We start from the raw sequence: 26,451 nt of genomic DNA, 5'->3' as shown, positions 1-26,451 counted from the left end.
AAAGGGGATGAAAAAAATACATAGAAATGACCTATTGCGTGCTCCTCTTTCTCTTTGATTTCAAGTTAAAAAATTGAAATATGATTAATAAATATCAGATTTTGAAATGGCCTAGCACCTTTAATTTTAAAGATATCGAATTGCGGTTTCCGGTTTCTTCCATAACTTTTTATACTCTTTAAAACTGTGTATATGAAAATGGGGGTCAACTGCGAACTCTTACTTTTGGATGCCGGTCTGCCGTGTATGCGATCATGAATTTAACATCAAGTCACATATTCTAAAACTAGAGGTGACGGGCAACAAAGTTTTCTTCTACCATTTTTCGCTCAGAACAACCGTTTAAACATGAAATGCATTTGAGCCGTCTAAAAATGAACACTGTATAAATATAAAGGTACATTAACAGAGGACGGCGTTATATTGTTTTTTCGTTATAATGTTTGACGAAAAAAAAATCTTTTGATTAAGGCTAATCTGGGTAACGGAGCAAAAGTCGTAGAAGTAAAAGAGGAAGCCACGAGCTAGCCAACCTAAGAACTTTGCGGGTCCCGAACTGGATTTGGAGACAAATCTACTGTGATAAAGACATATTCTAGAGGAAAACGTATTGAGCTGGCATACCGCGTCGATATAAAGTAACTAATAATTCTGCTTAAAGGCCTACGTCACCGTGACCAACGAATTAAATAATAGATATTACTACCTGAAAGATCCATAAGATAGAGTAGGAGTATATAGTTCCCTTAATTGAATGGAATGCAGAATTGTTGCGAGTTAACTTACGAATGGGCGTGCTGCTATAAAGAGCACCATGTAACTTCAATCCAGCGAAGGGAACTGGATCAAGAAAAAATTAAGCACTATAATAAAACCATGTCATACTTACTGATAAATATAATGAATTGGTTTTTATTTTAACATTGAAACCTTTTTTAATGCAATTCAGACTCTAAAATGATGCATACAATAGATGTGAGACATGCCCTCTAAAACAGTCTAACATAATGTATCTTCTTCCTTTGGCACTACGGCCCTTGTAGGACCTTGGCCTCCTTAAGCAGATTAGACCAGCCCTCTCGATCTACTGCCTTTCTTCTCCATTGGTAAATCTGCATTTTTTGGAGGTCATCCTCCACATCTTGCAGCCAACAGAGTCGTGGTCTACCCCGCGGTCTTTAACCCCCAGGATGTCCTTCAAAAGCTTTGCGTAGGCCTCTCCCACGATCCATTCTTTCTAGGTGCCCCAACCATCTCAGTCTTCCAACTTTAATAGCGGTCACCAAGTCTGCATCCTTATAAAGCTCCTTCAGCTCGATGTTCCTTCTACATCTGAAAACTCCATTGTCGAGCTCCAAACTCGGTCCGTAGATAGTTCTAAGGACCTTCCTTTCCCAGCAATTTAGTCTATTTTCATCAGCCACCGTCAGCGCCCACGTCTCCGAGCCATACATAACAACCGCTCTAATAATCGTTTTATAGATGACCGCTTTGGCCTGCCTGGCCAAGTTTTTGTTCCGGAGCGTTTGTTTTAGCATGCCCAGGCATCTATTCCCAGCTGCTATTCTGCTCTTAACATCGAGGCTCATCTCGTTCTTGGATGAAAGGGTAGCTCCCAAATATTGAAATTCCCTCACTCCTTCGAAACTGTGTTGACCAACTTGTAGCTCCCTAAATTGCCGGGCTCTTAGTCACCATATACTTAGTTTTTTGAGCGTTGACACACAGTCCATTCTCTGCAGCGTTTTCCTCTAGTTCCATAAAGTGACGCTGCGGACAGAGCTATAAGTGCTATGTCATCCGCATAGGCAAGACACTGCACTAGGCGATTGTATACAATATTGCCACCGGATATTGACAACGAACTTCTTATCGCCACTTCCAATACCAAATTAAAGAGAAGCGGTGACATTGGATCTCCTGGGATCTCCTAGGCCCACGTTTACGGGAAACTCCTGGGATAAATTATTCTGCACTACTACCTTGGATACCGTGTCTGTCAGCGTCATATTTATCAGTCTAATCACTTTCGCAGGGACATTAAGGTTCAACAAGCACCTAATTACCCCATGGGTAACCCTAGCTCAGTACACCATGCACACTCACCAGAACAGTACTTAAACCACATGATACACTACTACATAAGCACATTAACATAATACATACCCTAGGGCTACCGTCCCTAGGAAGCCGTCCCGGATGGGAGAGCATGTTTGAAGGCTCTGAGAAGGCAGTCCCTTCATCAGACTCGGGCGGTGAAGGCCAATCACCCGCTCGCCTTAAATAAAACACGATTACGTATCCTAAAACAGATAAAACATAATGTATAGCAGAAAATATTTAAAAATTATATTATGCCTTAAACAAAATATTAATTTTTATTGTAATCTTAAATTACTCGTATGTAAGGTAATAACTTAAAAATACTAAACTATCTTTAAGCTTACTTGGATACTTCCGATTTTCGATAACTTCGACTAACAAAATAAAATTGTTACCATAAAAATGCGCAACAGAAGTTATTGGTTTAAGATTGGTTGAACTTGAAGATCTAAAAAACTAAGAAAGTGAAATGGAAGAATTGAATTATTTTACAATGAAAGTAAATGCTATACCATCTAGTAGCGCTTGCAAAAACTTTACAAAGAGTTTAGTTCCACAAGTCGCCGTTAGACAGCATAAAAATGTACTTTTGCACGTTTATTGGCCAACCCATCGACTCCAATAATAAAATTCAATTAAATAAAATACGATTTTTATAAATACTAATGCATATTAGAATTTTTAGCATTTGAAAATCAAAATATAAACACTTATAAATAGAATAAACATTTTTAATGTAATGCATTTATAAAAGTACATACTTTCAAATAACAACCTCCAAAGTATTGTAATTACTTATGATATTACTCCTGTTAACATTCTCTATAAGCTAAAATAGCCGAAGAATTGTAATATTTTACGCTTTAATGTCAAAAATATCTATCCTTTTATGATAAAAATACTATTTAGATGATATTAATCACAATTCTATTTTCTAATCATTATTTAAGAAATACAATTTTCATCAAAACGGTTCTTCTAATCTAAATAACTTAAATATTAATTATTTTCATTTTAATTTGCCTTAATTTTTTGGGCGGAATTACCTTTGTTAAAACTAGGGATTTGAATCAACTTGTTCCAACATTGGATTCGTTCCTGTGGACCGAGTCCGCTTAAATAGCCCTCCAGTCACCAGAATGTGCGCCAGATGCAAGTATGAAGTATTCATGGTAGCCTAAGTAAGTGTGTTAGGTAATACTTAATAAACGTTTAGTCAAAGTACTGTCCTAAAAATTTCAATGTTGCAAAATTTCTGTGTTAATGTTTCTCTGATGCACCTTTTTCTCGATTAAAATAGGATTTGTTTCAGTCAAATTTTTTCGGCTAACCTTTGTTTTTCATTTACGATTTCTTTAAACTGCAATTTATCAAATTAGCTGAGGCAAAATTAATATAAATGACGTGTATTGAGCTTAGGTGATTGCTCAAGTGAGATTATAATCATCACTCTGAGAAACAACTGAACAAGTTGGGGTTCAAGGTTATTTTACTATTTAAGCTTTATGATAACATTTTTATCTTTATAGATGATGTGTCACCTACTTAAATTAATTTGTTATACGTAATGACTAGTCTTATTTAAAAATCAGGCCGGATTTAAAAAAATGGTAGTTGCTGTTTGAGGTTACAGTTTATTGATTGTTATGCAGAATTCAAAAGTGATTCATTCTGTATCTAATTGATGAAGACTAGGGTTGATTTACAAAGGTATGTTTTTTTTTTTATAAATAAAGGTAGTTTAACAACCAGCAAAGTAGGATTGTTAAATATCAACGTATTTATTTTCTAGATGAGCTGGATAGCATCAAGCTTTTCTTCCTTGTTAAGTCTACCAAGCTGGTGCATTGGAAGTGCTCTTAGTTCTGGCTACATTTTATATTATTTATTTGATGTAGTTAAGGTGAGATTCAAGAAACGTTCTTATTATTTAATAATGTATTTACATGGTTTTCAGTTATAGTCGACTGAATAAATTCCGTATCGAATTTTCCAATCTCATATTGTACTATTGATTTATTAGGCTTGAAATTTAGTTTTTGATTATATTCTTATTTGTACAATTTAACTTAACTTCAACTTAAGCTAATAGAATAAAAGAAGATTAAACAGTGCTCATTTGTTTAAATAGACTGAAAATTTCGCTGCTACTTTGTAGATAATTTCTTATTATCTGGAAATTCATAAATTATATCCTCTTCCTTCAGAAACCTAGCTTGGCCAGTTCTGACGGAAAGTTCAGAGAATTCCTCGAAAAAAATGTGCCGTTATTGAATGAAAAATTTTGGCCTACTGTGTGGTGCATCGAAGCAAGAGCTCAAACGTTGATGGCCAGCTTTGTGCGAGCAACTGTGATTCCTCAAATAACTTATCGCAGGTAAATTTTTCATTTTAGACTTACTTGATTTCTAGGATATTGTTGCAGTAATGTTAGAATTTGGAAAGATACATTTTTTAGATTTCGATTGAAACGGAGCATCCCTCAGTTGAAGAATTAGAAAGCATCGTTTTTATAATTTAGACTACTTAGATTAGTGTAGATGAGGAATAAAGATATGAAGTAGAAAGAGTCTTCGCGAGAAGTGATGAAAAAAAAGTTAAATAATATGTTAGATTTGATTTTTTTTTTCATTTTTCTTACTTCCTTTTTAGGAAGTATTAAGGAGGAATTTTAGTTTGTCAGGAGTATATAGTGTCTCCTAAACACAAAACATAATTTTAGCGAATGTATGGACTTATACATTTGTCATGACCTAGTATATAGGTTTAAAGCTTGTTAGAAAAAAGAAGACAAGTTGGCAATATTCTTTCTTTCTTTTGAATTAATGAAGCAGTCACTAAAAACGATGAACAATGCTTTGCAATGTGTTTACACAAAACATCATGAAAAATCTCAGGAAATTTGGTTTTCTGATAAAGTATTATTACTGCTTTAGACACTAAGTTTGGGTGGAAATCCTTCAAAAGTTAGTGCTTTTTTCCATGCATTTTTTTTTTTTAAATGGCTGCAACCATTTTTTAAAAAGTAAATTGCGACTCACATAAAGCAAGATCACTTTTCAATGCTTTTTCTTAAAAAAGTGTGTGTTTAGGGAATTCAAACTACCCTTTCATTGAGCCACGTGAGTACAGTGTACAGTTAGTATTACTGTTTAATATTAAAAGATACCAAAAGTATTGCTAAGATTTAAATTTGGTGAAAATCAAGTGCGTCAAGATGAACCCATCTTCGTTTGTTTCGAAAGTTTTTTTTGCATAACTAGTGCCGCTTAACTTTTCTTGATAAATTTTCTGTATTTAAGAGAAGTATTTTTGAAGATTAAACATACTTTTAAGTTTTTAGAATGCAGAAAATGTTTTGAAATTTGAATTTGTTTGGTATCAATTTTCTGTATCTTCACAAAAAAAAAAATTCAGAAAAATGACAAAATTCTAAATATTTAAAATTATAAGTAAATTTATTGATATTCATCATCCTATTTTAAGATTAAATTACCACGTCAAAGGTTTGGAATTTTTCAAAAGCAATTCGCCGAAAACGGTAAAATAATGCTGCTGTTTCTCTGAAATATTTGCTTAACTTTTGCCTACTGTGAAGAACTGCTATTTCATCGTAAAGAAATTTAATTTATATTTTACGTCTACGCAAAATTAATTTTATTGAAGTTATTTGCTCATACGTGTTTTACCATTTTTTTTTTTTTTTTTTAATACTGATAAGCTAGGGTTTAAGTGTAAGGGCCTAATATGTATATTATCTTTTTGATAGAAAACAAGAACTCTTGAAATTTAAGAATAAAAAAAAATCTTTAATTAAATATACAAGTGCATTATTATTTTTTTCTAATCATTGAATGAAGTTAAAATTGAAGTTTAATTAAAATTAGAGGATAATTATTCAATTTTATTACCCCTTACAGCTCATTTTCCGGTGATGCGACAGTGTTGTAGCACCAGTACACTCTCCGTAGATCGAGAATACGCTAAAACAACTCTGGGCACTAATAACCCAAAATGTAACCCTCAATGAAGGCATCCATCACAAATTTTTATTCAGTATATAATCATTAATGGTGATAAGAAGTTCCTAGTTTGAAGGACATCTATGATTGTGCCCGCAATATTAATTATTGAAATAGAATTTCTCATTAATAAAGGCACAACACCAACGTTAATATTGATTGAACTTTTAATCCATTTTTACTTAGAAGTTAGTTACTGCGTATGTGACTGTATCGTATGAAGAACTATTTGGTAGATTCGTTCTTTGTAGAATCGTTTCATTTTCGTAGGTGATTAAGAAGTTTTGTAACGATGCTATACGAGGTGTGTTCAAAAAGTAACGGGAATTTTTAAATTTCGCGGGTTTGGAGAGTCTGATTGTAATTTTTTTTTTTTTATTATGTTGGTACACATGCCCCTGAAGTACGATAAAATTTTCAGTAATATTCATTGTTTATTTCTTAAGTGGCAGCCGTTAAGGTTAGACGTGTTTTTCGAGCTTGGCGATTTTTGTTTGTTAAAAAAAATGGATCAAAGAATTTGTATTAAATTTTGCGTAAAAAATGAAATAAAGTGTGTGAAATGTTAATAAAGGCATATGGTGAGTCTGCTATGAGTAAAACAAGGATTTACGAGTGGTATAAGCGTTTCCAAGATGGCCGCGAAAACGTTGAAGATGACGAACGACCTGGACGTCCAAGCACATCAACAACCGATGAAAACGTGAAAAAAGTGAAAGAAATGGTTATGAACGATCGCCGAATCACAATCAGAGAAGTCGCTGATGATGTTGCCATATCAATTGGCTCATGCCATGAAATTTTTTCGGATGTTTTGGGTATGAAACGTGTGGCAGCAAAATTTGTTCCAAAATTGTTGAATTTCGAACAAAAACAGCGGAGAATGGAAGTTGCTCAAGAGTCACTCAATGAAGTCGACAACGATGCGGATCTACTGAAACGTGTTATAACAGGTGACGAAACATGGGTTTACGGATATGATGTCGAAACTAAGGCTCAATCGTCCCAATGGAGGCATTCTGGATCGCCAAGACCGAAAAAGGCTCGACAAGTGCGGTCGAATGTGAAGGTTATGCTCACTGTGTTCTTCGATTTTAATGGCATAGTGCATCATGAATTCTTGCCACAAGGTCAAACAATCAATAAGGAGTACTACCTACAAGTTCAACGCCGTTTGCGTGAAGCAATCCGAAAAAACGCCCGGATTTGTGGCAAAACAATTCATGGATTTTGCACCACGATAATGCACCTGCTCACACTTCATTGCTTGTTCGTGAATTTTTGGCCAAAAACAAAACTTTAACGATGCCCCAGCCTCCATATTCGCCAGACATGGCTCCATGTGACTTTTTTCTATTTCCAAACATAAAGAGAACATTAAAAGGCCGTCGTTTTACAAGCATAGATGACATTAAAAGCGAATCGCTGAAAGAGCAGAAAGCTATCACAAAGATCGAGTTTCAGAAGTGTTTCGAGGATTGGAAAAAGCGCTGGCACAAGTGTATTGTATGCGAAGGGGACTACTTTGAAGGCGACAATATTAATGTAGATGAATAAATAAATATTTTTTTCAAAAAACGAAAATTCCCGTTACTTTTTGAACACACCTCGTATATCCTATTTTAGTTATTATTGATGTAAATATTTTGGTGAAAAAATATTTTATTAATTTTTTATAAATATTTTACTTCATCTGTAACACCCCTGATAGATAGATTTTTATCCTCCATATTTATCTTTCAGTCACTTTAATCCGTTCCTCTTAATTATAAATTTGCCGTTCTAAAAGTAAAATCAAGAGTTAATGCATTTTTTCTCTCTCATCCAACGTCAGTCATTAATGAAATTGAAATTTAAGCGAACTTTGTTGATGATTAATTCATTGTTACTTATAGAGAAATCTTCACATTAAAAGATGGTGGCGATATATGTCTTGATTGGATGGACCCGTATGAAAACTGCCCTTCTAACACTCCAACTATTATTATACTTCCAGGTAGTTCTGATAATTAACTTTTATGTTCTTACCAAATACACCAAATATTTTTTTTGTTTTGTTTTTGTGAATTAAAATGAACGGCTGACAAATATCTTTATCACTACAGACAATAAGACCTTCTTTTGTAAAAGTATTCAAAGATAAATATCGTTTTAAAGAGTACCATTAATAATATTGTGTAGGCTTAACTGGAGCAAGTCATGCTGATTATGTTAAAGGCCTTGTACTGGCTGCAAGAACTATTGGAATCAGGACGGTCGTATTCAACCAAAGAGGAATTGGTGGAATCAGCCTCAAGGTGATTTATTCTCATACGATATTTTTAAAATATAAAATTCAAATTAGAATTATTTTAAATCCAATGTTAGCACCTTAAAAAGGAGGTTCGGTCTTAGCTCGTAAAAATCCTTTTAAACATTTTAAGTCGTGTCAAAGCATTTAAACATTTATGGATATCTAAAGATTCATTTTGTTTGATGTGTGTGATCAGTAAATTTTCTTCGCGTCTCATCAAGTTGTTAAAGAAGAAATTGAGGATTTGTCCGAAAACTTAAATGTATTATATTGTTAGGCGAATCATTGAATTTAGAACTAACCATGAAAAGGTTTGTCCACACTATGACTTGACTGAGCTAGTAAACTCTGAATGTACTCCTGACTACTCAGTGAATGCCTACTCACGGTTGGTACCTGATTTTTATTATTTATTTTTAGAGAATCGTTGTAATCGTTTGCAATTGCAGAGTATCTTTTATAAAACTTCAAAGCCATACAGTAATGAAAATATTTTTCTTTCGAAATACTTTTGCCCTGCCAGCGCTTAGGATACATAACTAAATATCTCATTGGTTAGAGGATTAAACCAAATAAAAGTGCTATAAATTCTGCATCGTCACTTTTATAAATACATAACTTTAAATTTGTAGCTTTTAAAAACCTTCTTTAATGTATTTTATTTTTGTATAAACGTTTTTTCTATAGTTTAGTGGTCAGTTGCATGGTGTAGCCAACTGTGACAACAGTTGGATATGACAATGCATGTTATAGTTAAACGGCTACGGCGGATATATGTATATAGAGATTAGTAGAATATTATTTTACGTTTGCAGTAAAAAAATATAGGTATGAGAGTTTGTATAGAACCTTATTGAAACTAAGCCTAAATTTATTGCAGTGAAATTTACATTTTATATGCAATATCTAAGGGTCTATTATTAATTTTATAGACTCCACGAACTTATTGTGCTTCGAATGTGGAAGATGTGGTAGAGGTAGTTGCACACGTGAAGGAGGTTTGTGAAGGAGCACCACTTGCTGGGACCGGAATTTCAATGGGAGGGTAAGATTCTGTTACCTGCTCTTAATTAATTACTTATTTTAAGAAAGATATTTAAAAAAAAGTAAATAAAAATAGCAAAATAAGTTGAAGTTCATTGTACAAACAATACTAAATTGTACAATTTTATTTTGATTTGATTAAACCAGTTTTTGCGCCTAATATATAATGGTTGATTAACCAACCAGTGATTTAGATCATACTGCCTATAAACGTTCATATGTAAATTTAAAATATCATTTGTATCAATTTAGTTAGAAGATTTCATATTTTTACTGGATCTTATAACAAAAAATGATGTTTTTCAACAATTTTTTACTCAAATCACGATTAACTTGGATACTTATTATTATTCTTCTCCGGTTGGATCTTGTCACAATGTATACAGGGTGTTCATTTTAAGACTGCTTAAACGGTTGATCTAAGCGAAAAATGGTAGAGGAAAAATTTGTTGCCTGACACCTCTAGTTTCAGAAAATATTACTTGATTTTAGATTCCTGCCCGCAGATGCGCGACCAAAATTGAGGGTTTGCGGTTGTGCAGCAAGTACTCTGTGCCTTCAAAGGTGCCTCCTCCCTGGCTAACCTGGCTTGCGAACAAGAGGAGGCACCTTTGAAGGCACAGTACATGCTGCACAAGTTGCGTAAAGTGCATTATTTGATAAATTAAGGAATAAGTTTCGAAAGTTAATGCTCTTTCGTTTGGATTAAGCAGGTTTGTTGTAGAATAAAGGCTAAAAAAGTTACGGCCGTTTTATTTGGTGAAAAACGCGAATATCGACGGAAATGTAAATATCTTGGACACTATTGAGAATCGGGCCATAGTGAACAGAATATTTTTTGTTGCATTTGATCTGTTGAATCACCTCTCGAAGTTTCGACCTCTCATCCGTGTACAACCCGAATAATTGATTATTTTTATTTTTTTCACAGATTGATCTTAGGTAACTATTTAGCCGGCGTTGAAGATTCTGAAAATTATCTTTCCTGTGCCATGCTTATTTCTGTACCTTGGAATGTATTCAGAGGGGCTGAAAGTATCGAACAGCCTATTGTTAATTTGATGCTTAACAGACATTTGGCGTCCTGTCTTTGCAACATAGTTAAAAAGTACATATTGCTATACTTTTTATACGTTTTACTGCTAAAAATCCAAATTAATGATATCTAATATAAGATGTTTTTTTCAGTGTTAGGCATATAATGGAGCCGGGACCATATGTAATAGATGATGTATTAAAGGTAAACATTTTTGTTGTTTAGTTGGTACTATTGTTTATAAAATGAATTTATTAGAGCGAATCAAAAGTCTGCAGTTTTTTTTTAAATCAGTATATTGTTGACCAACATCTTGCTTTTTCTTTCTTTTTGTTGCCTGTTGAGTTGTTAAAAAAGATTTGTGTTTATTTTTTGAATATTTATAAAATACTAATGGCTATACTTTCATATTCATAAACAAAAATTCTGAATTGCAGAGCAAAACGATTAGAGAATTTGATAGCAAATTCACAGTTAAACAGTTCGGCTATAAAGATGTGGACGATTACTATGCTCATGCCAGTATTCATAACAAAATACATAAATTTAAGGTTCCAGTTTTATGTTTAAGCGCAGCTGACGACCCTTTCCAGCCCTACGATGGTGAGTAGTACTTGAGAAGAGTATTTTTATTTAAAAGCAATATCTCAGAATAAAGGAGCATATCTGAATTTAGTGAAGCAATTCTGTATCTTTGATGAACATCTATACTTTCAATTAGGCACCACTACAGCCGAGCGGATAGAGGCGAGTCCTGCAAAGCTAAGAAGTATTTCTGGTTAACCAGTTTAGCGCTTTTGATGTGAATACACGTCAAACCAAATCTCTGTTACGGTGCGTTCGACGTGTATACTCGTGAAAAATAAAAAATTGTCATTAACTATAAAAACACGAAGTTTTAATAAAATTCAATAAGAATATTATTTGGTTGGATGTTTTCTTTATCTTACCAATAGAACTGCGGTGGGAGCCAGCCAAATGATAAGTGGTTGGTACATGTTTGGTCTCCGCATTAGAGATTGGGAATTACGCACCCAAATAGTAGCTCTCAACCCTTGTGCAATGCCGTTTTTTACCTTAGATAGAGGTTCAGACCTCAGTACGAAAATGATTTCATTTTGCACAGAATTCAAAGCTCTTTTCTTTCTTGTAAAAGCTCTTGCGTCTCTAGTTAACTAGAGCAATGCGTAACGTGAAGCGGTGCAAGATTTTGAATGAGCACAGAGAATGCTCTGGTAATCTCAAGCCCCAGAAATTGCAAAAAAAAAAAAAAAAAATAAAATTGCTTGCAGTGACTATTACGGACGTTGAAAACTTTTGGTTGTTTTGCCCTGCGTTCGACGTGTATACACATCATTGTCGTGATTTTAATTCCGCACTCTGTGGGGGTTTTTTAAAACTAAATTCCACGCTTAACTGGTTAATGGGTTTGATTCCCGGTGTCTAGGCCATGGATTTTATGTAACGGTTTATAAAAGGAATTTATATTTAGTAAAGTATGTTTGCTAGTCGCCTCCGTCCACGACACCTAATTGGTAGTTGAATGTGAATCCTGCCTTAAAAAATAGGCTTTACTTTACTTTATATTTTAAATTGTTCTTTGAGCTCATTTGGGATGTGATAATGTTTTTACCTTCGGCAAGATGATGTTACTAAAATGAAATATCATTCATAGGACTGTAACAGTAAATTCGTATTAATACAAAAAGTTGATTGTGAATTATCGCTCTCCCTGGATTTACTCGAATCTTTTTCCCATCGCATTGCTCATTCTTAATATTGTTGAAGGAACATGTTATTTCATATTTTAAACAGATTTGGTTCATTTAAATACTAATCTGTATTAAATCTCTTCGTAGGGTCACTGTTTATGCTCCCCGTAATTAGAATTGAAGTTAAATCATAATATAAAGTCAATTAATGAGGAATATCTTTTAAATTATTATTATTTTTTTCTATAATTAGGTATTCCAGTTGAAGAAGCAAATAAATTGGAAAACATAGGAATTGTGATTACATCAAGAGGTGGCCATATTGGTTTTATGGAAGGAATTTGGCCATTGCACAGAAACCAGTATATGTTTAAATTGTTTGCTCAGTTTTTTGAATCCATGCTTATAAAAGAAGGCTATAAATATTTTAGATGAAGTTCCTTAAATTTATATTTCAAATGAAGAATATTTTAAAACTCTTGTTACGAAAAAATAACAAATTTTATTCGCTTAAATTAAATTTTTAGAGAAAAAAAAAGAAATTAAATAGTTTACTAATTTTTCATGCAGCACATAAAAAAATACACGTAACACTTACACAAAACACACATTACAACTGTTCACGCAATGGTTAAACTGAACTATTTGCTTTATAGCCATTTGGTTGTTGAAACCATTGTTTCATTGTTTAGTTATAGTACAGTGCATATAATGCAATTTTAATTGTATCTAGTAAATTTATTAGTGTAGTTTACACATTGTTTCCTGCGATAGTAACTTTTTTTTTTTGTTTTTTCCCAATTTGAAATTCCACTACCTAAATAAAATATTAGGTAATTGTGATATGACTTATCATTAAGGTGATAAATAGCTCTCTATCTTGAAGTTACCAAATGTTTTTCAACCAAAAATTTTTAACTAGTAAGTAAGTCAACTCTTTAAAACATTCTACTATGAAAGTGTTTTTATACCGAAAAGTATAAATTATTAGTTATTATATTTAAAAGGAATTAATTTTCCATTTATTATGTGATTATTTTTCTGTTTCCATATTTTTAAAAGTTGTTTCATTCCATAGTTTATTTTTTAAATTTTGTTTTACAACTCCTCCGAAAATTGTAGTTGTTCTACATTAATTCGTACTAAAAGATATAAAAAAAAAAAAGCTTTATTTAAAGTTAAATATTTTATAAATTAACTATTTTTATATTGGATTCTGTATAATTAATTCCAAAATGTAAAACTGTTGGAGGATGTTGATAGTAGGTATCTGCCAATTTAACTAACACTGTTTTAGTATTTGTCTTATTAGTTTTAATAAATTAATCTAAAATCTAAGTTTTTATGCCCTTACCTGATCCTTTCATGAGAAATTCATTTCTTTCAGGGTTAAATATTATAAATTCTAGTAGAATATTAAGATAAGTGTCTCTGAGGAAGAACACTAAAAACTTGTATTCCGCATTACTAGATGAACAGAGAACTCAATTAATCTACCATTAACATGAGAAAAGCATTCTAATATTCGCAAACAATGAAGTAATGGATCTTAAAAGTTTTTATTTCTAATATTCGCCATTCCGTCTATCGTGCTTGGATGGCACTACATTCACTAGGCTTCCACTGTAGTATGGAGATAAGAGATCTTAAAGCAGATCGCCTCTTTTCTGCCCATTAGCTAACGAATCGATGGAAGGCTATTGGTTACACTGCCTATTATTATACCATTTTCCAGTTTGCTCGTCCAGAACTAATAAAATTAGATAATATTAAAAATAGATACTTGAATTTCAGTATGTACTATTCTTTTATCTAACTTGGATGAAAATACATAGAGAAATTTAAACTTTCTTAAGGAGCACTGAAAAATTAAACCTTTGTAAGTAAATATCAAGAAAACGATTATTATTTATTTAATGATAAAAAAGATGGTTACTTACAGATGGCTATTTCTGAAATAGGAAAATGAATTTTGTTCTTCCGTTTAATTGGATTCAAGTTTAATTATTAACAATTTTTGGAAAATATTTCCTCTAAACCAAATACTTGCACAAAGAACTTCTAATTTACTTCAAACATGTTTGATTTTAATCGTGATATTGAAGGAGTACGATTTTTTCAGCTTAGTGTTCCCTCTAAGCTGTGCGCGTGTGCGCGCGCACATAAATTTTAAACTTAGCGCACATGAAAAATATTTGCGCGCACCAAAATTTTTGTAAATTTAAGCAGAATGGTAAAAACCAAAAGTCAGGAGAGAGAAGACAAGAGAATAAATGCCATTAATAAAAAATGTAATTCTTAATTCTAAAATTGTTCAATAATAAGTAATTGTGAATTGTTGTACTTGTCTGTTTGTTTTGACAAATGTTTTAATTGAAAAAATTAGAAGCAGACAACGTTATTACATTGTAAGTATTTAAATTTTCTTATTTTTCATTTGAATGGAAAAGGGAAACCACAGTAATCAGCTAAATTCTGTCTTCACGAACTAATGATTTGACTTTATTTTAGGGTAGTTTTTTCACTGTGTTCCGTTGTAATGTGTGGTATGCTGTAAGATCGAGCCAATGCGTATAAATAGGTACAATATTTGGCTGAATATTAATACTAATATTGTATTGTCTTTTGTTTCTATTATATGCACTTTTTTAAATTGCCGCACAAAATTTGGTTTTTTTTTTTGGAAAAACTGCACACACTTAAAAAAGTGCGCATACAGGTCACAAAAATTAGAGGGAACACTGCTTATGATCATTACCAATCTCTCAGTTTGTCCTTGAAAAAGGAAACCTCGCAATAAATTGTCCGTCAAAGGAAGGTAATTGTTATTTTCAGACACCTCCATTAAGACAAACTTGACTATAGTCATAGAAGCAGATTGTTTTCATCAATACACTTAAAATTATACATTTTTTTCTCTTATAAAAATTAAACTTCAGTCATGGTGAAGTTAATCTAGTATAAGTTTTTTTTTTTGTTGTTTATCTTATTATTTAATTTTTATGAATAAAAAGAAAGCCAACTTTTGTGATGCTGTTAACTTTATTTTTTATTCGTTTGACAGAAAAAGCTTTCGTTCAAACACACTGATTGTTCGGCTGGATCCAAGCAACCACTTACGGTTACAACAAAATATTGAAGTAAAGAATATTCTCGAAAATGACAATGACCTGTTTTGTATTAAACCGGCGCTAAATCTGGTATGAAATGTAAAACAACAAGTTTTTTCATAACTTATAGAAATTACAGAAAAAAAAAAAAAAATCAAATTTTGCATTCTCTTAGAAGATGAGTTATTTGAAGCAGCTTCTTATGTAATTTGTTCGGCTCCTTCGATGTTAAATAGTTATTGAATAAAAGTCGTATTTGACTTTCCTAATTGTTTTTTCAAAGCTCCAGATGTGCTAAATTGAACTAGAATTACAAGGTAAGTAGTAGCTGCAGCCAGCACCTAGAATAAAATAACTATAAAATTAATATTTACAATATTTATCAAATTACATGGGCACTTAACAATTCTACCTCACCGATGTAACCAATGGATATCCAATATTGAAAAATCCACATGCATTAAATTGTACTCCTTTATTTAGTGTGACATATAACTGCAGTTCTACCTGAAATTGATGATTTTTTCATTGATTTATTTATTTTGTAATATAATACAAATTTAAAAAAAAAATCTACTCACATATGAAAAAAGGTTTTTGTTTTTATTCATTGTTTGATATAATTGTTCACTAAAGCGAGCAGCCTAAAAAGTACACACTACTCAGTTTTTAGAACAATTAAAAAAAAAAAAACACCCACACACAAAACAGTTTTTAGAACATTTAAAACCGAAATTACAGTCTGTAAAAAAATTAGAAATATTTCACAAAAAGAAATTTTACATTTTACTTGTTGCTAAAAAGAGCTTTAAATTAGTGAAATGATACCAAAAGTTGATGCCCTTAAGAAGATGGTAGGTAATTGAAATGCTGTAATTTATAGTCGCCCTGTACAATAAATGTTTCCAAAAAGTATCACGAGTAATTTATGAAAAAGAATATATTAAGCTCTTTTTCGACTCTGTTGCTTGAAAATGACAGTTAAAAGTCTATCAGATCAAATAATCTTACTTCATTTATATGTGGTAGCAATACATCATAACCATAGCAATTGCATCCAAATAATAACAAAAAATGAAAGCAACTACAACAACAGCCAGCTTGTTTTAGTACAGGAAAAACACTTTTCAATTCTTTCCTAAATTAAAGCAACAAAGCACCTCAGATCCCGGATATGATAACAAATGTCGACATATTTGCAATAATTTGAAGTAAGTTACATTGCTTTACTCACTTAAAAGCTATTTATGTTTAATTTAATAAACTCACCTTCGCCGAAGTCTCAGAACAAGAAGCTGCAATACAAAGCAAAATCAAAAGTTCCATAAAACAATCGCCGACCAGGAATGCCAGTACTAAAATCATTTCAACTCCCCATTTACTATTTTTCAAAAATTGTAATAAAAAAAAGATTTGACATACAATATTTATTGTACACCTCATGCAAATGATCAACAGTTGTAATGAGAAAAAGTCATTGATTTTTTTGCCAAGTTTTAACAAGTCGTAATGTGAAAAAATTTTATTTTGCAATTTAGATTCTACAGGGCTGAGATCTATCGTTAGTGCGGTCAAATGATTGCGAACTAACTCTAGGCAACAGCAGAATTCCATTACAATCATATAGAAGAAAACGTAAGTTGTTGAGTAAGTAAAACGGATCATTTTTTCATAAGTGGTGGAATCAGTAACTAAGATTGCTATCTGCGATATTGCTACCCATAGAAGCCCAAAACCTGTTAACCTTTTCGAAAATATTGTTGTATATTTTAACCAAATGGTATCCAACGTCTTCAATCGCTCTAAAATTGTTCTTAGTTTGTCTCTTTGGAACAACAATTGGATTACATGCGAAATTAAGCATACGTCATTAAGTAAACTTTGAATAATGTATAAGGCTGTATTGAACCCTTCATTGAGAAAATCGCTGGCAGAATAGACTAAATAAACTGCTCTGAATCCATTTACACCAACAACTACAGATGACACGAGTAAAATTGAATATTTAAACCAACTTTCTGACAAGGAAAATTCGTCACTATAGGGAAGGACACCGCAAAGTCTGGCTATAGGAAATAGAGGACTGACTTTTTCTAGAAGAAACAGTCCTGCATTCGTGTGTTGGCTCATCACGACTAAATGAATAAACTTATAATCTTCCAATGGATCATTTAAACATTAATGGCAGAATTGATGCCGAAATATAATAGTGTAATCAATTAAATATTTAAAAATTCGTTAGTTTTTAACTTTCATTTTATGAGAACTACTTTTTTTGTTTTCTCGCTGAAGCCGATAAATTAAAAGGCAGTCTTTATTACGTTATCATAAATCAATTTTTCAAACATGCAACAACTAATGTGGTCCGACACGAATATAATCAGCGCACTTAGCGTAGCTCAATTCCATATGAACATTGAAATTTATCTAACTATGTTATTCTAGTAAAAAGTACTAGTGAAAGTTATAAAATTTATTATGATTTACAATGCATAATAATAATTTTTTCTCGGTACACAGCAGATGAGCAAAATGTTTAAAATCCTCCAAGAAATGTTAGCCCTAACTTGCTTAGAGTAAATAACAAAATATTTGCGGATCGATTTAATCATCTACCCGCTAATTTAGATTTATTCAACACCAACACGATCGAATTGAAACGTTTTTTAAATAACTGATTTTGCAATGATTGGTACTAGAGAAAACTTCTTACCAGTTATTTGTGATATTAAGATTTATTAAATAAGTAAAATATATTTATCTATTAAAATTATTTGCACTTCCCTCATCTTCGCCTAATTATATGTTATATATTGAGACCGCTGTGGACCTGTTGGAGGTATTTACTTTGAAACTCCATTTTAAATATATTTTAAGAGTCTTAGATCTCCCCCAGTGCCGCTTAACGAGAATCTTAGCGTTGGAGATTATCAATAAAAAGATTTTCTGGTTTCGACATTGGATAGACTTGGCTCAGAAGTATTCCTGCGATTTTGTGGCCTCTGTGGAAAATATACCTGCGTGGAAGGATCAATTAGCCTCCCTGTTGATTAAGATGAAAGCAGCTCATCGTCGGGAGCTTCTGGACCGCGTCTCTCTCTCGTCCCGCTTTCTTTTATACAGAGAGCTTGACCACTCATTTAGCCTTTGTCACTTGAATGAGGATCATTCCTTGGGTCTAACTCTAACTGAACTCCGCTGGATCTTTAAGTTAAGATGTGAGCTTGTCTACCTGAATCATACGCCATGGCTGCCTAGGGAGATTGAACTTTGTTCTCTTTGTAATTCAAGGTGAATTGAGGACGTGGTTCACTTTCTTGGTGACTGCTCAATTCTTTCTGAGATCCGGAGACTCTATCTCGGATGTTCAGTACTTACGAGAGAACAATTGATTTCTTTCCTAAATGGAACGCGAAATTGTCAACCTCTTGTTAAATATGCTCGCCATGCCTGGTCTTATCGTTATCAGCTGGTTCAGGAGTTTAATTATTAATTTATAATTCTGTTATATATTGGTTATTTTGTTTTATTTTTATTTCTAGGTCGGTTATATTTTTTGTTTATTATTACTATTATTATTTTTTGGTTTATTTGTTTTTCTTTTCTCTTTGTATTATAGTAACATCGACTCCGGCTGACGGATTTTCCAAGCCGTACAATATTTTCATTTTGTAATTTGTAAATATTTCTTATTTTATGATAAATGTATATTCTATAAATTATTATATGTTGAGTTATTATTATATGTTATTTTATATTATATTTCTTTGTAACTGGGTGATTGCCCGTTTTGTAAATAAATAAATAAATAAACAAAATTAAACTAAAATGTAGAGAGGTAATAATAATAACACTCGCCTAGACTTTAGACTTAATAGCGTTTACTATTATTATAATTGTAAGAATAATGTATAAGATCTGTAGATTGTATATACTTTCGAGAGATAAAGAGCACCAAAGTGTTCATGGACATCATGCCACATGAGATGGTCCTTAATTCAATATGTCAATATAATTAAGTCTATGCTAAAGCAGGGTTGGCAGCTGTAAAAGGGTGCCATTACATAGAACTGAAAGATGGCTGAAGTCGACAAATTATGCCATCTCCCTTTATCTGCGACACATATACATACATACAATATAGTATATACAGATGAAGTGTGTGAGAAAGGAAATGAGAGAAGTAGCAGTTCATCAGGGAATGATTTGTACTTGGGTTTTATGTCATCTACCCTCTTCAATACCGCAGCCAGACACCATGGTTTAGTGGCAGCTTCAAAACACCATGGAGACGAAGAATAGAGTACCCAACCGCACGCAAACTCCACACTCTTGTTCTTTGTCATGATCGGCTCTAGTGACTGCACCAACCACCTGACATATTACCACCCTCCGTATCTAATGAATTTCCCTTTGTCAGCAGCAGGCTTTACTACCACGGCATTTCCTATCGGCTTGCTGAGATTTAACCGCACGAATAAATCTACAGCTTCAACTATTTTCCCCTGTAACAATCCTTTTCTAGAGTCTTCTATAATTTATCTTCATTTCTGTTTACCTTCCGCCCGATACTTTATCATTCTTTAAAGTGTTAATTGATTACTGTTATATTAATTAAGCGATATTAATATACGCCAGGTTGTTATTAATGTTTCTCTATTTCACGAACCGCTTTACAATTGAAGTTTCTAGATATGTTGGAAAATAAGCTAAAACGAAACTTTAGTTAAAGTTAAATGCGTGGCGTTAAGTACTTTCTTGATATTATTAGAATGAAGGTAAGAGACGAGCCATAAGAGATTCCATTAAAATTAAAGTTAAATATTAAATAAAAAATAACAATAACAATATAAAAAGAAATATAAATTAAAACTGTCCAATATGTTATATAAGGGTTGATCTTATAGTACTGAACGAAAAAGCGTACTATTGAAATAGTTTTAATTTTGACATTATTTTTTCTTTTTCTTATATGGTAAATTTCCCATATTTACTTAAACATAAAAGGCATAAAACTGAAGCTATCAAAATAAAAAAAAATTTGAAAACAGACAAATAACAAAACATTTATAAAAGAAATATGGTTGTAAATATACAGACCATTATTTTTTACATACAGTTTTCAAGTATATAACTTATAAAAATAAAAGTACATGGATTTTTTCGTTCAAACATATACTGTTCATATTTAGGCAGAAAGAAAAGAGACTTTTCTTACCAACACTAGTTTTAAGTAGGTCGTTGTCTCAAAATGTTGTTTATTAAAACTGCCCGGTACGACAGTTGTATGTATGAAGGTTGATCATCAAAAATATATTTTCTAATAGCTGTCTTGTACAATAATTAAATGAAGTATGAATAAAGTTATGGTGGACTAATAATAAATGAACTGTAGAGTCATTCCAGAGAATGAAGTTAGAACTGATGGAATGTTATAGAAAACAATTTAGGGTCTCTGTTGATAAAATATTAAGCTTGTTCGAGATGGATAATTAATATTTGCCTCGAAGAATGCTCCACGGAAGCCATAGAAGTGAAGAAGAAACAGAAGGCCCGGTTTAGATGGCTGGACGATCTACTGTACTGTAAGAAGAATTACTTTGGTACCTGACTGATGGATTAGAATAATAGAGGCAGCCAAGGTCCCGATGAATTGTTCTTGAATAAGAAATTACAGATCAAGAGATTTTGTTAAAATATTTTTGACAAATTTATCGAGATTTTTTGTTCAAAAGATAGGAATAAAATTTTAATTTATATGTTAAAAATTTTACTTATGGAGTAGTAAAGAATAATATCTGTCTTATCAACTTACAAACATTTTGTTTTAACGCCGCTGAAATATATATATTTATGTATTCTACTTCGCTCGAGTGACGCTACAATTGAATAGGGAATAAGGTCCTAGCGTTTGGTAGAATGGGGAATGGAAGCTGTAGATAGGATCGCCGAATGACAGAAGTCAGTCAACCAGTAATCCGCCTCTAACATTGCTAAATGATTCATCAAAGTGTCAAACACGGGGAATGTTCCCTACTCTTTTCACCATCATGCATAACATGCGAGAAAGAACATGCACTACGAATCTCAATTATCCACAAACTAACACATTTTTCACAATCCCATATCCACTCACCGTGCCCAAACATCACAAATATACCAAAAAAAACATTCCTTCCGCCACCCTATATCCTATATCCCTTTCTACTCATCCCTTTTACTCTATCTCTCTGTGCCATTTTGGCACATTAAAAATTCCATACCAACGATTGTTAAAACCTGTACCTCCCAGAGGGCATCAACAACATTTTACATTTTTTAAAAGCTCCCCATGTCCATTGTTATGCTCATATATTGCGCTGTCTGCGTTTCAGCAGGAGAATAGTACAGGTATTATGGTAACGAATTTTTTATTGGTTTTCCTCTTTGTCCTGACTGCTAAAAAAGTAGTCGCTGAAAGGGAGGGATTATTCATTTCTATAAAAGAGAAAACATTTTGATTCATTGCAAAAAGGGAAGCAGTTAAATAAATAAAACAAACAACAAAACATGCCAGTCAATGCAGAGAATTTTGTTTTAATGATGTTGTTTAATTGGTAGAAGTAAATTTTTCAACAAGTTTACATGGACTTTTCGTGTTATAAATAAATTTAAAAAATAAAAAACGAGGTTTGATTAAGATTCATTTCTGATTGTTGGGCAACGTATATCCCTTCTTAATTTACAATATAAATAATTGGTTATGTTTACTGACCTTTCAAGGAATTACATCCCACAGTCCTGACTTAGGGCAAGAATAAATTTAAAAAAACAATATTCAAAAGGAAAATGTAAAAACTATAAAGAACATGAACAATAGAACAAAAGGTTTTAGGCTTGTTTAAAAACTATAGCATGACTTTGCTTTCGAAAAATTAATGACTTAGTGTAGTGGAACGGATATTAAGGGTAAGAGATACTTTTGGTATCTTTCAAATCCATTGTATGGTGATCTCCAAGTCATTAAAGCAGAAGATAGATGTTTCTATCTATCTGTCTCGATGAACTGGCTAAAGGTTACCTATTGGAAGAGTTTGCTGAATGCAGACTGGTCAACAATATTGATATCATGCACTAGTCTACTACAATCTGAGATAGAATAGAAGTAGAAACGTAGATACTGTACTACACGATGCAGAAAATTGAGTTCTGAACAAGGTCATCAAAAGTTACTCCAAGCACTAAAAATTGGACTTTTCGGGTGGACAGCAATTTGGTTGAGGAGAAAGAGAGAGAGAATTACGAATGTAAAGATAAGTAAAAGGAGGGGTGTTAGGCTAGGCAGGCGTCAGCCTTCGGCTTACCCGCGACCACATCCCCTGAAGGATCTTTTTAATGCGAATCAAGAACGCCCAAGGTACGATACTTGGCTTTAAACAGTAAGACTGCCAAAGAAGACGACAGCTAAACTTCAGAATAGCGACCAGGGGCGTGGCCTACAAAGTTTTAATCGGTTTATTTACTGTATAATTTTTAATATAGTTGGCTGCTGCCACATGATTTCCACCGCAAAAGAGGCCCGTTGAGGCTCAGTCGCCCAAGGGGCCACAAAAAAACCTGGAGCCGACACTGATACACAGGGTAGTCGAATTACAAATTAAGTCAGAAAATTGAACCGAAAAATAAGAAATTCTCTTCTAGTTTTGAACAAATGAAGGAGAAAGATTGCAAAACAATAAAGAAAGAAATCTCAATCTTTCCCGCCAAACTAGACGAGAATTTTTTATTTATCCATTAATTCTGCAATCGTAACTTCACAAATCCAGGATACCCTGTTAGCAAAATCCACCTTTGCTTAGTTATCAATACTATAAAGCAGAAATCTCGATCTTTGCAGTAAAGCAGGACGAGAATTCATTTTTTTTTCCTATTATTTTTCAATCGTAACTTCAATTTCTGGCTTCCCTGTGAGTATAATCCATCATTGGCTTAGTTACAAATTTGCTGAAGCAGAAATCTTAATCTTTCTAGTCAAACAAGACGAGAATTCCATATTTTACCATTAATTTTGTAATAGTAACTTCAAATTGGGTCTACCCTGTGTGTACAATTCACATCTGCCTTATTTATAAATACACTGAAAAAGAAATCAAATACTTTTGTTCAAAACTAGTCAAGAATTACTTATATTCCCAATTATTTTGTAATGATAATTCAAAATTCAGGCTTGAATTGGATTGTACAAACAGGGTACCATAAATTTTGAGTTATGATTGCAAAATTAATGGAAAAATTAGAAATTTTCGCCTAGTTTGTCCGGAAATATGAGGATTTCTACTTCTGTGTATTAATAATTAATACTTTTCTCAGCTGCGCATCGGAGACGAAGAAAGCGCAAGTTTGAATCTACAATTAACCTGGCAAAGAGATGTGTTTATATCTTCAGTAAAAGTTTTTCTTGCTCATTATTCTGGTATTCTTTTGCGGACTGTAACTTAATATCGCTTCTATTCTTTTATCCTGATCCTTTTCTTCTCTTAATCAGCAACTTACTCGATTTCTTCATGTATTCCTGAAAGTAGACCTATTAAACTTAACATAAAGGCTGTAGCCAGCTTTAGCGTTGTTTTCTTCAATTAAATCTTACTTTTAAAGTGGTTACACCTTTATTTCTCTAATAATTAGAAAATTACTGTCAACATATTTTGCATCTAAATAAAAAAATAAACAAAGCAATAAAAGTCAAGTCAAGTTTTACATGTGTGAATAAATTAAACTTCTAAGAGTTTTTTTGTCTCATTGAAACAGTTTATTGCTGCGATTTGCGATTTCCAGTTAGTCGTACTATTTTTTAATCAACCTGTCATAAACCTAATTAAGAAACTTACGAATTGATAGCACGTTTATAGCAGCCTGTACAGAAAAAGGAAAGGTTATGAATGTTTCTTGTTATTTTTCTTGCAAACTGGGCCGCTAACTAATTAATTTTCCTAAATTCGTAAAAGTTTTAGATTTTTTTTTCCTAGATGAATTTATTTCCGAAAATTTGAAGGAACAACAATACTTGCAATAAGAGTAATTTTAAAAGTTAAAAAAAAACAACAAGAAATTTCTTCTTCTGCTTAGAAAATAGTAATCAACATTCCATTTTGTTCAATTCATTGAAACATATTGAATTCTGTTTGAATGTAAAGCAATTGAATCAGTAAAATTCTAATTGTGACTTGCGGACAAGAGAAGTCATCAGTTGGCCTGGTAGATGAGGAGGCGGTTGCTTGTTGAACCTCCATCCACTCAGAACCGTCACTTCCATTCCTCTTGACAGGATTCATTAGTCTGAAATTATTTTCACATTCAAGTGAGTCCTCTATTTAATGAGTTGTGTTGTATTCAATATAAAAGCCATTATGAACTGGGCGTGTCCTGTATTTCACTCTTCCTTTATGGTAAGGTTGACTGCTTTACTCTTTGAACATACCAAGAAAGATCCTTTTAAAATTTCGCAGATGTATTTGTTCTCTGTTCATTTTGATTTATTGAATTTTAATTTTAGTAGAAGAATTCGTACTTAATTCATTTTTGTTATTTTCAACTAAAGACAAAATATTCTTTTTAAGAAATTCCCACAAAAATAATTCCAATTTTGGAAGATTTATCAATAATATTTTGGTATTTGTAGAAACTACAAGTCAGTCTGTTTCCAAAAGCAATAATATTCTCTTCATTAAATATAAAGCTAAACAGTGAAATATCAATGAAACGATAACATTATAGATAACATAATTAAAGTATATTTGTACAGGTCATGTGAATTCAGAATAAATCACATCAACATGGAGGCCATTCTCCGACTCCAGTGAAAGAAACTCAGTCATAACTAACAGATTATGATATTATGATTATCAATATAGTGAGACGATCTCTCATTCTCTGGAGAATTATTGATAGAAGGAAGAAGTTATATCCTCAGTAATTATTGCTTTAAAACATTTGGAATATGTGAAAGAATAAATATGAGGCGTATCTTATTCTTATTATCATTTTAAAAAACAGTACTAAACATCCACTTTTCCAAAAGTGTAGGAAATTTACTTTTTGTAAGTTAATAATAAAACTTTTTAAAAGCACAAGATTCAAATGTTTTTTTTAACATATTTGCTAGAGCAAGTTTATCATAATAAGTTTCTTGACAAGTCATACTGTTTTGGAATGAGTGCAAAATTTGGTTAGATCTTATTTCCAAAATTTTTAGAATTGATAAAGATATTTTCATGAACTGAAAACAAAGATTTTCATAATATAGTTTACAAATGTTTTCTAATAAAATAAAATGTTATTAAATTGTATTAAATATTAATATTTTTAATATTTGAAAATATAATTATTAAGTAACCCTGATTTCTTGTAGATTTTGCGAGGTGATTTTATTCTCACTTTAACTCTCTGAAGTAACCAAGTATAGTAACTCTTAGATACTTTATAAAACAAAACAAAAGTTGTCTACTACTCATCTATATCTAGATTTTCATTGAATAAAAAAGACCAGTTCTATTAAACAGAGAGAATATTACATGTTGAAACTAAGTTGAACTTATAATAATAAGAAACACTGTACAGAACAGTTACTAATATCAGGGGATTTAGTTAAAGGACATTTAATAACAATGTTCAGGATGATTAAATTGACTAAGGAATCAATAAAAGCGATTACAAATGTCTTATCAATATTTGTGAATAATAAATCTAACATCACATTGCACTTATTGCGTTGCCAAGTAATATGGCATAGATAATGGAATGCACTTACGTCTATGATCATATCAGTTGAAGTTAGATGTTGAAGATGTTATATTTCAAGTTTTGTAAAATTTTTGGAGATTATAATCTTAAACAGCACCTAAATATGATTAGAAAAACCTAGAATTTCGTATACAGCACCAATTAAACTATTAAATTTTATTTTATCTAAAGAAATAAAAATTATTTTACAAACACTTGTCATTAACATTATCATTCATTTTAATTCATAAATATTGTAATCAAAATTTAGATAATTTTGTTTGGAGCTTAAGCAACTTAAATTTCAATAAACACAATTCATAAATAATGAAGTACTCAGTGCTTATCAAGGAGAGGATATTCTGCAGACAAT

General features: G+C 32.1%; 1 protein-coding gene across 4 annotated transcripts; it reads left to right on the top strand.

The window, feature by feature from the left end:
* The first annotated feature begins 3,150 nt into the window (after positions 1-3,150).
* Hydr1 (abhydrolase domain containing Hydr1) lies at positions 3,151-13,548 on the top strand. 4 transcript variants are annotated; one of them, XM_074137648.1, is made up of 11 exons: positions 3,151-3,284; positions 3,633-3,813; positions 3,896-4,006; positions 4,311-4,480; positions 8,021-8,121; positions 8,307-8,422; positions 9,351-9,463; positions 10,394-10,570; positions 10,651-10,702; positions 10,936-11,101; positions 12,464-13,548. In XM_074137648.1, exons 3-11 carry the CDS (start codon positions 3,896-3,898, stop codon positions 12,643-12,645), a joined length of 1,188 nt encoding a protein of 395 aa, XP_073993749.1. In that variant the 5' UTR covers positions 3,151-3,284; positions 3,633-3,813; the 3' UTR covers positions 12,646-13,548. The 4 variants fall into 4 exon arrangements, with proteins under 4 accessions (XP_073993749.1, XP_073993751.1, XP_073993753.1 ...); XM_074137650.1 differs by having other exon boundaries at positions 3,246-3,297; XM_074137652.1 differs by lacking the exon at positions 3,151-3,284 and adding an exon at positions 3,306-3,586 and having other exon boundaries at positions 3,696-3,813.
* The last annotated feature ends 12,903 nt before the right edge of the window (positions 13,549-26,451 follow it).

The sequence above is a fragment of the Rhodnius prolixus genome, unplaced genomic scaffold, assembly GCF_049639745.1.
Source record: "Rhodnius prolixus isolate KJV_2025 unplaced genomic scaffold, Rpr scaffold_5, whole genome shotgun sequence".
NCBI lineage: Eukaryota > Metazoa > Arthropoda > Insecta > Hemiptera > Reduviidae > Rhodnius > Rhodnius prolixus.
The sequence above is the reverse complement of the archived record's forward strand: the minus strand, read 5'-3'. Positions and strand labels throughout refer to the sequence as shown.